Source organism: Microchirus variegatus, assembly GCF_963457635.1.
Source record: "Microchirus variegatus genome assembly, chromosome: 18".
Classification (NCBI taxonomy): Eukaryota; Metazoa; Chordata; class Actinopteri; order Pleuronectiformes; family Soleidae; genus Microchirus; species Microchirus variegatus.
In genome coordinates, this window is record NC_139819.1 from 12,149,962 (window position 1) to 12,162,691 (window position 12,730).

The 12,730-nt window shown below is 39.1% G+C and overlaps 1 protein-coding gene across 1 annotated transcript; it reads right to left on the minus strand.

Annotated features, from left to right (window-relative positions):
- Positions 1-428: 428 nt before the first annotated feature.
- On the minus strand, positions 429-11,011 carry cep78 (centrosomal protein 78; the record flags this gene model as incomplete). Its single annotated transcript, XM_083905179.1, has 16 exons — positions 429-448; positions 5,409-5,553; positions 6,755-6,890; positions 7,127-7,311; positions 7,490-7,567; positions 7,670-7,813; positions 7,912-7,954; positions 8,064-8,178; positions 8,963-9,065; positions 9,183-9,253; positions 9,512-9,625; positions 9,719-9,893; positions 9,993-10,096; positions 10,173-10,245; positions 10,325-10,496; positions 10,752-11,011. The coding sequence occupies 16 exons, from the start codon at positions 11,009-11,011 to the stop codon at positions 429-431; spliced, it is 1,938 nt and encodes a 645-aa protein (XP_083761305.1).
- Positions 11,012-12,730: the final 1,719 nt, after the last annotated feature.

Sequence of the window (12,730 nt, forward strand, 5' to 3'; positions counted from 1 at the left end):
TAGCGGCGTGAGACAAAGTGTAGGTAAAAAGTCAAATGTGGTAGGCTTAAAAGCAGATATTGTATAGAAAGGTTAATAAGAAAATGTATATATTTATGTATTACTATTGCATTCTGATGCTGCAGGAATGACAAACTGGTTAATTCTCTATCGTAAAAACAAGAACAAGGATAATTTGTGCCATCTCTGCCATGACATTGAGGATTTCTATCTTCTTTGGTCAAGGATTCAGTGCATTTTTCTATCACTCATCTTTCATAACCAAAAACTAGGGGTGTGTCAAGTCGGCCACATCGGCATGTAGGTTGGAAATCTGACTCTTGTATTGCTATATTGTCGAAGTTGGCCATTAACCCCTAATGCTTTGTTGAAGGTTATACAAACGTAATTCACTCATTAAGCAGAGATACAGCAAATGATTGACAGATTCAGTCCGTCTGGAACCAATCTGGAGCGCAAAAGCACGACAAGTGTTGCCATTAGTGCTTTGAACCAAAGGAAATGGTGATCAATTATTACTTTATCAATAAACCGATTATATTAATGGTGCGCTGATAATGGTGGAAAAGTACCAGACACTGTTTGCATCTCACTGATAAGCAAATAAACAGATTGTGGTTTGTAGATAAGTCACAATGTCGCCTGGAAAGTAACTAAAAAAGATTTTATTATACCTTATTGTAGTAAAAAAAGTACCACTATTACTACTAATTAACGCATACATTCTGCACGTCTCCAGATTTAACCTTTGTCATTATCAGTAAAGAACGAGTGAGAGGTCAAGCAACAAACAAACTAACGTCATCAGTCCCATTTCATCATTGTTTGTACTCTCTTGCTGCGCAGCCACAGGGTTTGTACAGGTTGGTCGGTTGCAGTTCAACCATTGGATGGCCTGCAGCCAGCCTTATATAACAATGAAGTGACAACCTTGACTCTGTGCACACGTTTTGCACATTATCGATCACTGCGATACAAATCAAATGACTAACCCTTCAATAAAACGTCAACATTCAGTGTCAGAACATTGCTGGCTGATCATTCAACCACAAAAATATCAAGCCGTTGAGCTTCTCAGCGACATGAATCAAGGTCCGTTTTCAAAGATTGTTATGAGCTCAGCCATGTGTTATGGTGAGCTCCTTAATTTACAGCACCAAAAGTTTGGACACACCTTCTCATTCAGTGGTTTTTATTGTTTTATATTTCTACATTGTAGATTTATACTGTCAAATCCCCACCAGGTCAAAGGGCTGGAGGACCACTGAGCAACTGCTTCTAATTCTAGGAAGGTTCCTAGTAGGGAATGGGTTAAATGAAGAGAAATAATTTCCCTGAGGGATTAATAAAGTGCCAACAGTCTTGAATGAGTTGCCAGATGTTCCCATTATGTTTGAGACCATCAGTTTTGTTTGTGAAGAGGTAGGGTTGGTACAAAGATCTATACAGCGAATAGTCCTATTAGACTGCTCAAACCCATATTATCACAAGAACCACTCAACTAAGAGAAACAACATGCTGAATGGTCAAGCCAGGAAAACTTCAAGAACTTTAAACGTACGAAAGAACATCAAATGCTATATTGAAGAAACTCAGCTCTCACGAGGACCGCCCCAGGAAATTTAGGAAGAGCATCTCGGACACATGAATGCTTCACAGAGTTCACGCAACAGACACATCTCAACAACAACTGTTCAGAGGAGATCAGGCCTTTATGATTGAATTTCTGCAAAGAAGCCACTTCTGAGGAAGAACAAGCTTGGGCGAAGAAACACAAGGAAGAATATTAGACGAGTGGAAAGCTGTCCTTTGGACTGATGAGTCCAAATTTGAGAAATTTTGGTTCCACCCGCCATGTCTTTGAGATGCAGGAAAGGTGAGTGGAGGGTGCACTTTGCTGGTGACACTGTTTTGGATTTATTCAAAATCCAAGGCACACTTGCCCAGCATGGCTACCACAGCATTCTACAGCGACATGCCATCCTCTGGTTTGCTCTTAGACCAAGGACTATTATTTGTTTTCCAACAGGACAACGACCCCAAACAACTCCTCCAGGCCATGTAAGGGCTATTTGACTAAGAAAGAGAGTGATGGAGTGCTGCGTCAGATGACCTGGCCTCCACAGTCACCTGACCTAAACCTGATTGAGATGATTTTCAGATGAGTTGTACCGCAGAGTGAAGTGGGAACTCCTTCAAGACTGTTGGAAAACAAATGCCAAAGTTGGCTACTTGGAAGAATGCGAAACATAAAATGATTTTTCATTTACTGCATAATTCCACATGTGTTCCATCATAGCTTGGATGTTTTAAAGGTGCCATATGTAAAAATGTGGCCAAAAACGGTTACTACATTCAAACAAAAAAATACAGAGGTCTTCTAGGTTTGGTTTTCCGACGTAACTGGCAACCCTTGGTTGCTCGGCAGCTGAGACTCTACTGACTGCAGTGATTGGTAGACAGCGGTAGGTGGCGCCACATGCCAAAACATGATTTCAAAACATAAACATGATTCGAGTCTGCAAAATATTTTGTTTTTATGCAAATATTTTGGCTGTACTGTTGTTGTTGGTGAGTTCAGTTTGTTATATGAACATTATTCCTGAGTCTCTGTGACATATTAGGAGGATTTTATGGCCAGTTAGCTTTAGATTTATTACATATTGCACCTTTAGGTATTCATTTACAAAGTATTATCATTGTTTGAGAAGGTGCGTCCAAACTTTTGACTGGTACGTTATGCATCAACCTGACACGACATTATTTTAAGCCTGAATAAGAAAACTCTCAAGGCAAAACAATAGATCAATGTAATCTGAGTGAAGGTAAATTAAATAACCGCACCACGCTGATGCATTATTGCGTGGTGCGACATTTCGCTGTTGTTTTTGCAGCTCGTTTAGAATACAGAATGTCATGAGTGTGAATGCTGACCTGTGGCGGTATCTCTTGCTGGTTTGGAATGTAGTTGCGACAATAGTGTGCTTGTCTCACTGTGAAATTTGGGAGCGTGTCAGTTTTCCTATGGTGTTTTGTTTGCGGCCTCCACTTTGTCACCACTCCTCCTCCTCCTCCACTTGGAATGGTTTGTGTTTGTTCAGTTTTTCCCTCACCGCTCTCTGTTCACACTTTGTGATACAACAGTGGTCTCATATCTGCCGAGTTCATAAATCAAGGCAGCAATCTTCACTTTGTTTTCTCATTTTGTTCCGGCGGTGCCCCATTCAAAGTGCAAAGTAGAGTCTGAGCCTGTGTAACGAGACGATAACCACAATCTCCTATGACAGCGAAAGAAGTGGAGGAGGAACTGTGATAATTTACTTATCAAAGCAGATGCAGTACATCGATATTGAAACAATCAGACATTACGGCACGTATTATGTATGCTATGCGTTTGTCAAGATTCTATGACGTCACGGCTCCTTGTTTTATTACACAAGTGTGAGAACACTTTTTTTTCTTTATATTTTTGGAATGAATCAAACTTCAATATTAAAGGGTCAGAGAACTAAAAAAAAAAGCTGAACCGACCATTGACCGAATTACCTCAAGTGTCAGTCATTAATGACCCATGCAAAGACTGAGCAAGAGTATGTATGTTAATTCCATCTTTGGAACACGTCCAGAAAAGGGTTACAGGCTACAGGTTAAAGTGTCAAGTATTTAGTGTGACCTCATTTTACACTTGGAATAGAATAGCACGACCCTGGCCTAATAAATGTTACTGTTAAAAACTATCTGTCCTATTATTTCATGACAAACAAATATCTGCTGTGAAAAAGGGATTTCACACCAGGTTTATTCAAGACATGCTTGAGTGCACTATTTGTTGCAATAACATGATAGTGCAATATAACTTTTCTTTTATCATTTAAATTGCACTATGATTGGATGTATCCATTGAAATTCATTTTAGGAACATGTTAAAGAGAGTTGAGAGGTTAAATGAGCAACTAATAATTGGATGAAGAAATAGGGGGTGTTGCAAATGTTACACCCTCCAGAAAGCTCTATTTTTGGCTCTCATTTGAAGTTGCTACTCCCTCCAACAGAACACGGTGCATTCCCAACTCAGAGAGACCATCATTTATGGTGGTTTACGGCCACTTTTGAGGACCTGGGAGGAAAAACAGCTTACTATAGAATTTGATTCCGCTAAGGAGGTATCTGTATTTAGGCACAGAAGTCCAGTCCATAAAAGTATTTAGGGCACTATTTATAAACATAAAATATGAGTAAAACTGGAATGCCACCTGACACAAGTCATGTGTCAGGTGTCACTTAAATTTCATGTCAGTAGTTCATTTCTTTCTTTAGCTCTCACGGCACATGACATGAACAAGGTACATTAAAGCAGAGGTACACTGGAGCAAAAACATCTGCTTACTTTAGTATGATGATGCATTTTTGACACTCCATCAGCTCTTGAATTAAAAAGAAACTAAATCTAAATCTGCTATTATGTGTTATAATACAAAATATTTGATGCGCAGAAGTGCAAAATTGACAAAGAAAACACAATTTCACATCACAAAATGTTTTTTATAAAAGGGTCATATTAAAATAAAATATCTTAATATAAAATATCCATCAAAAAATCTCCATACGAGTGAGTTCTAGTATAAAAATGTGTGAAACTATACAGAGAAGAGAAATTGTCCAAGCTCGTCTGAAATAACGTGTTTTCTCATGAAATAACATTACATTGGGAGGATGACGAGTTGTGGATTTGAAATAAGATTTAAACTAAGTGCATTTAGCTTGGAATTCCACATTTCAACTATGGCACTTCAATTAATTATTAATCTTATGCATTGTCATCAAGTGTCAAATGCCTACAAAAGACTTGCACCGACACACAAAAAACCCTGCTATCCATACTTGGACATGTTCGTCAATCAATACCAGCCAAGGGGAAAATAAGATTAGACACCAACAATCCCACTGTCTACAATTCTCTGGTATTTCATCTTTTCAGAAGGATTCTTGCCACCCTGGATCTCGCCATCCTGGATCTCCCCAAGACCTCATCTGCTCCATGACCTCCCTCGCAGGATAGGCCCTCCCTTCTGACCCTGACAGAACTTTTGCACCACGCTTTCCCTTTCTACTGTTCCTCGACTCATCCGATCCCACAGACTCCATCTCATCACTTATAGTGTCACTAATGCTCGATCTTCCTGATAATCCAGCATTAGAACCATGGCTATGTGAAGAATAACTTCTATGATGGGGATCGCTCCAGTGAGAATTGCTACCGCTCCTGTGTTTGTTTTGTTGAATTTGAAAAGTTCCACCAAACGAAACCTTATCTAAGGATCTTTGGCTATATGAACTGTATTCAGAACCAGACTCGTGCTCAGTGTATGGCTTGGAATATTGATTTGGTTCCTTCTCTCCACCTATACCACGTTCCACTGCAAGACCAGAGGCCTTTTTGAAGGTCACATCTAGAAGCCTGTCTTCAAGCAAGGGCTCCCTGACAGAGGACAGTGATCTGAGTGTGGTGGTTTCACCTGGGCCACCAGGGCGAGCAGGTGCAGCAGTGGTTACCTAAAGACAGATATTAGCAGACATTAAAATCTTAAAATGTATTCTGCAATCCTGGTTCTCCGAGCAGGAACTTAACAGTCTCCAAAGTATAAATTGTCAGACCTGACGTAGAGCTAATACAGACAATTCAGGCAAAGTTCTGGAAATAAGCAAGTTGCCATTCCTGCTGTGGCGTCTCCTACTAGTTTGAATGTTAAATTTCCTGCTTTAACCTATTTGTGTGTTTAGTGGGGTTAAATATTAGTTTTTACAACAATGTCTAGAAAATCGGGAAAAAAACCAGTGCCCTTTTTGGCTGATCCTACAATAGTGATAATTGTAATTGTGTAATCTTATATATCAAACTAATGGATACATTGAGAAAGTAATGGGCACATAATAAAAAAAAGAAAGAAAATAAGCATTAGTTGAAGCCCTACTATTAAACAATTGATCCAAAATGGTGTGGATTTGTTGCCTCTACATCAAACTTAAAGGGGACATATGACTCAAAATCAACTTTTTAATCATTAAAATCCTTATATTTTGGACTCTGGCGGCACTATCAGTCGGCAAAGTGTGAAAAAAGATGACTCTCATGATTTTGTGGATCCTCCTCAGTCTAAGTACAGGAGATAAAACACGCGATGTTGACTTCCGCAAACGCATTGGGACATCACAATGCGCTAAATTCCTGGAATTGTTGTCTCGCGGAGCTCCGCTTTGTCCCTAAAACACGCGAGATTGCTGGCGAGGGCAACGGTATCTGAAAACCGGAAGTCCGTGAAAAGTTCTATTCTTGGCTCCACAGTGCAGCACAGAGTCCTACACAAACTTCCAGCCTCGGAGGATTCATCTGTCCAGTGGATACATGTTATATATGACAGCAATGTGCCGGCTAGAGCCTGCAAATGATCACTTTTCCAAATGCTAACTGCTGTTAACTCCCAGTAGCCTCTGTGGCTGATGTCATTTCCTGTCCCTTAAGTTTGGTTTTACTTTTTTTTTTAAGGTGGGCCTAAAGAGATACTACTAAAGCGAGCGTTCTGAACAGGGCTGTTTTGGCAGGGTGACTGAACTGCTGTGGTGCTTCATCCTTATGGTATTTTGACCAAAGCATGTCACAGACATGTTCATTAGGACACCAGGGAACTAATTTAACTTGGAGAAATAGGGTATAACGTCCTTTAACAAGTCACATTTTTGCATTGCATGTCCTTACCAATGGAAGAGCATCAGGATTTGTTGGAAAATCCTCAACATCCAAATGTTTTCCTACTGTGGAGGAGAGCTGAGGTTTTCCAAGAGGTTGGAAATCTGACTTGTGAATTCCAGCCATTGAAGCTAGCTGACCTAAACTATATAAAAAAAGAGAGAAAACATATATATAATTTAAATTTACAGACATCGAATACATTGGAGATAAGGTTAATTAAGATAAGGTGGGAGAAATAGTTAAAACACTAAACTGGGATAAGCTGGGACAGAGCCAGTTCAAATCAAAAGAGAAACTGAATACTCTTTTACTTATTGTAAGTCGCTTTGGACAAAAGCGTCTGCTAAATGCCCTAAATCTAAATCTAAATCTACTCACCCAGCATCCTTGAGGAGATCCAGGAAAGCATGAAATTTATTAAATGAGCTTTCTATACTCTCAAGTACGGCCTCATCTTCTAGAACACTGACAACACCAGGTGGCGCTAATCCAGAGCCAGTGGCCGCAAGTGACTCTGTCAGAGTGCGATTGGCATCACGAAGACGGGCGTTCTCCAACTCATACTGAAAACAAATAGAATCATTTGCTACTTAAGTAAATATAGAGTTGGACATTTATTTTCCTCCAAGGACATAATAACTTTTCTCGGCTTAACGTTTCTTCAGCATATTCAAACAAAGCAAAGCTGTTAAAAGAAAGATTAACTAAACATCATTAAAAAAAAATCCAGATTTTCCTCACTTCCATGACCCTTGACTCAGCTTTTAGTCTGGCTCTGCGCTCCTCTGCCAACCTCAAACGACACTCTCTCAGCTCCATCTACAGGGCAAGCATAAAAATACACACATGTGAGAGTTTGACATCCAGAAAATAACAGCCTTAAAACCACAAAGATTGGTATATTAACATGTTGTGACTGACCTGAAAATGGTCCAACTGTCGTCCAGTGACCCTGTCCTGGAGATTTAAAGAAGATAGCCTCTGCTCGACTTCCACTGTCACTTCTTCCTCTTCCTCCTCTTCCTCTGAGCCTGAATCCACATTGACCGTAACAGTAGCTGCACCCTAATCAATAAAACGTAAGACTTGTTACCTAATTTTAAATCCATTTTACACACATTTGACAGTGAGCAAACACAATGAACTAAAACAAGAACATGTACCTCAAAGATTTGGTCTGTCACAGTTACTCCAGGAGGGAGACCTCTGCAACACAAATATCCAACATACTGTAAAATCTCTGATTCATTTGTTTCTATCAAAGTTTGAAAATAGAAATAATAAAAAAAAATGGATTAAATGATAAAGATCTCACCTCTGGCGTCCAGCTCGTGCAGCACTTCGCCAAGGAATGTAACCGGAACGCGAACCGAGCTTCTGAACCGGAGCAACACCTGAGTTCCGTCCTCCAGAAGTTGATTTACATGCGGCTGCAGCAGAAAAACAGGCATTGTGCTCAGACTAATGTCAATGGGCCTCTGTTAATGAAAAATGGTCACATAGTACAACGTATGCAATGCCCCTCATCCTGTTTATTGTACTTCAGTGTTACGTCAGTGTTAAACCAGGGCAGATGTAGGCAGACCATGTGTTAATAAATGATGAATTACCAGTAATAACAGTTATATTAAATACAACTCAATAAAGTGATTTCAACTAGTAAAGCAAAAGATGATTGTATACAGGGTATATGCAGGAATCCTTATGTTAATTTCAATACCTTTGTAAGACTTTTGCAAGACCTCAAAATATTTTAAGGCCACTTCAAGCTGTAATTGGCAACACATATTTAACTTACAAAACACGTTTAGTTTGCAATAAACTTGCTGTGCATAACGCCACGTGCACATGCGCAGCCCCGAGCTGATCTTGCATGACAGGCATGCCTGAGCATTGTTGTTTTTAACAAATGTTGGGAGGAAAATAAATACATTCATGCATACTTTTTGCAGTCAAACTCTATGGACTTTTTAAGGGCCCTAATTTTCCCAAAATTGATTTGACCCACAGATACCCTGAAATTACCAGTAATAGAAGTTATATTATATACAACTCAATGAGGTGATTTCAACTAGTAAAGCAAAATATGATTATATGCTCACTAGCAGGGACACTTGAAGTTTAGTTTGTTGCAATAAAAATAGTCACTTTAATAGTTAATATTAATATTACAGTTTATAACTGTATTGGGAAAAACTACAAATAATACTATACCTATCCGAAATGTGGTCTTTCCTCTGATGGGTCTGGGCTTTGATGGCTTCTTTGCACCTGAAGCTCTCTGCGGCTCAGTGGCTGCAGGCTTGATCCAAGCATACTGTTGTAGAAACATGAAAAAGATACAAGACACTAAATACACACGCACAGCTTCCCACAGCAAATTCACGACAAATGCATTCTTCTTAGTATTGACATTAGCTGCAGACACACAAACCTCCAGTGACTGTCCATCAGCCTCACTGTTCATCAGTGCTTTCTCTATTATAGTTTTAATTAGGGCCTTGTCTGTAAAGGAAAGACATGAGTGATTAGTAGTACACAAGACAAGGACTTATTCCAGCTTGAAAACGCTACATATTTAAAAACAATACGAACATGTATGCAAATGCATGTCATCTAAGAAGGTCTACCTGGCTCCAATGTTTATGAATCTACACCCACAATACACACACAACACCAACCATGTATGACATTACCCAAAGTCCTATGCACACTGTGAAAAAATTTGGTCTTCACAAGACTGAGATAAAGGTGCTGTCTTACCGACTAAAGGATTACCACGAACATCCAAAACACACAGTGCAGAGTTTGTTTTCAAGGCCTCCAGCAAACGACGAGCTCCCTCATTGGACAGACCGCATCTCTGTAGGTCCACAGCTGATAAAGCAAGTCACAAAATAGAATAAGTTACCCTGAGCAACAAGAGTAATAAAAAAGGTATTTATTTCAAACCCAATCGGGCATACTAGCCTTTAACCCACAGGTCCTCTGTTAGTTCTTGTGCAAGAGCAGCAGCACCACAGTCCCCAATCAAAGTGTTAGAGTTAAGAGTGACACGGCGGAGACCTCCCATTGCCTCGAAGTGTGGGTGTCGATACCTGAGAGACTCAGCCCATGCAGTACCATGCCTCTGCATACCCTGATGCTGAGGAAAAAATGCATGTATTTTTATTTTATTTTATTTTTTTAATTGGGCTCTAAACATATAATTGTATTCTGCAGAAAAACACTTAAGATATTTCACCTTGATAATGTTGGCCATGTGCTCCGCTCCTCTCCAGGTGAGATTGCATCCTGTAAAATCCACTGTTCTGATGCTTGGAGAATACTTCACACTCTGGCAAATTACTGCAACACATCATGTTATTCAGTTACAAAGACAACATACACACAGACACAAAATAGTGTTAAGAAACATACATACCCTCTAAACCTTCATCAGAAATCGGGCAATTGACCAGAGAAAGGTTTTGCAGGGAAGCATTTTTTGCCAAACCCTGGAAAAAACAAGTTTGGCTCATTGTATGTGTTTTTTTTAAAACAATGTATGTAAGATTTATAAGAGGTTTGCACCACCTTTGTCAGCACGATAAGGTCCCTCTCTCTCAGTGGAAGCCCATTGAGTTGTAGCGTCTTGAGGTTGGGGGAGACAGTCAAACACTCTCTTAAGGCCTTGCACAGCTTAAACGTCATGTCCTTGGAGCGTACAACTGGGATCTTCTTCCTGAAGCCAGCCTTATAATACCTTCTCTCTGCAATTAGTGACGATCATGATGATCATTGTTAATAAGGTAAAAGTGGTAAAATGTTCCTCAACTCCAGCAAGGAAGTTTTATTTTCCAGTGCGTTTGTCTTTTTGTTTGCAAGTACATAACCCAAGAAGGTGGTGTATTGCTACTGTGGAAAACTGAGCAGCATTGTCGGATATCTGTGCTCTCTGAGCTTGCCTTTTTTTTTTTTTTTAATCTATGACAAGTAGATAATACAATATACAGTTTTTTACTTGCCTGCATCTCCAGGACAAGCCTGAAATGTGCTGGTTATTGCGATGCGGTGCAGATGTTTGTTGATGGCGATAGAGGTGAGCACTGGTGGCCAGTCAGCCAGCTTGAGCCTGTCCCCGTTAAAGTCCAGCATCCCTTTGTCGACGTTCATCTTTACAGAGGGAAGAGGCACCGATTCCTGTCTGGCACAGGAAAAGTTGTAGTATGCCATAAAGTCCTGGGCACCCTGCCGGCGAATCTGAGCACTGCCCTGCACCATATTTGGTCTGGGGAAAAAAACATAATTATAAGTTATATATATGTTATAATACGCCATTTAACTGACTTTAACTGGTACTGCTGAGAAAAATGTGCACAATAGGGCTGAACTTTTTTTTAATCAATGTCTAATTGTAATTATTTTGACAGGAATTGCGATTGTGATATCAGAGGGAATGGTAATTCTTTACATCATTATTCTCATTTTCATTCAAAAAACACATTTTAAATGATTACTGTGTGATATGTGTGCAGATCTGTGAGAAACAAAGAGAAAATTGCAGTAGGCCTTATTGCAATTTCAATAAAATGTTGATTTTGATACAAATATCTAATCAGCCAGTGATGGTAGCAATGATTAATTTAAGCAGGTAGACAGGGTCAACACAACCTGCTGCTTAAACAGAGCATTGGGTAGGGGAATAAATGTGATTTTTTTTCACTATAGACTTCACTAGGTCACATCACATTTATTTCCAGTGTCCCTGATTATTAAGTTCATGGAAACATAGCTGAAGCTGCTCAAGAGATGATGTAACAGAATTTCCTCCGATTAACTCAACAAATTATGGTCAATATGTTTCCCCACATCATATTTTATCTCCTCATGTACAGTTTTGTACAAAGCCCCATTTGTTTTTTGTAATCTTGTGCGTCAGGCTGGGTGAAACGGGAAAAAATCTCATCACAATATACTGCGATGATAACGTTTTAAATAAGAATCTACTTTTAGGTTATAAACAGACATGAGAGACACAGTGCACACAGGTCTGCAGATATTGCCTTTCATTTGAGATAATACCTGGTTTATTTCTTTGGCTTATTAATGTTAAATGAAGGATATTTACTTTATTGAAAGAAGACTCATCAAGGGACTTTTTAAATAAATTCTATTTATTTATTTATTTTAAATCAATATATATATAATATTGAATGTTTAATAATTAGTGTATTTCACAGATTTATTCAATATAATAAATATGATGATCAGCAATGCAATAGCAGGAAAAGTCATCACAGGTACCTCATCATGATTGACAGTATCCAAAATCTAAGACGCTATCTTGTCTCAATATGTCACTATATAAACTGTATATTGATATATTGCCCAGTCCTTACACTGTGCACACAAGATACAAAAAAATACCACTTAATGGGACTTTATGGGCTCTGAAGGTTTGAGTTTGTCCTGTCACTTTTTCTTTTCCTTTGATTTGTGTGTGCATGCATGTATGTGGCTGTGTAACTGAGGTGACATAATACAGTACAGGGATTTGGATTGTCAGAAGCAAAACAAATAGATTGACTCGAATAAAATATAAGTATAGTTCTGATTAAATCTAATAAATTATGTTCAGATTTTAACTTTAGTGTTAAGGGGTCGGTCAAAACATCAATTTAGTGAGATCTCGTCGTCCTTCCTCGTGCAATATGATGGTGGAGAAAGCTAATTCTTAAACATAAACTTTATGGATTTTGCGAAGCATGTTTACAGCACTTTGTTGTATCAGAACTGCCAAACAAATTTGGGCTCACTTTAGTACAAGCAAGGTCGAGTGTAAATATCATGACGAGATTTGACAACCGTTAAAAACCGAACTGAAAAGACTAGTTTTATTCCATTTTAATGACAGCGTTTAGCTAGAGGCGTTAGCAGCAAGCTAAGCACCTAGCAACCGTTGGTCGTGAAGGACACGCGACACACGCCCATAAACATTCA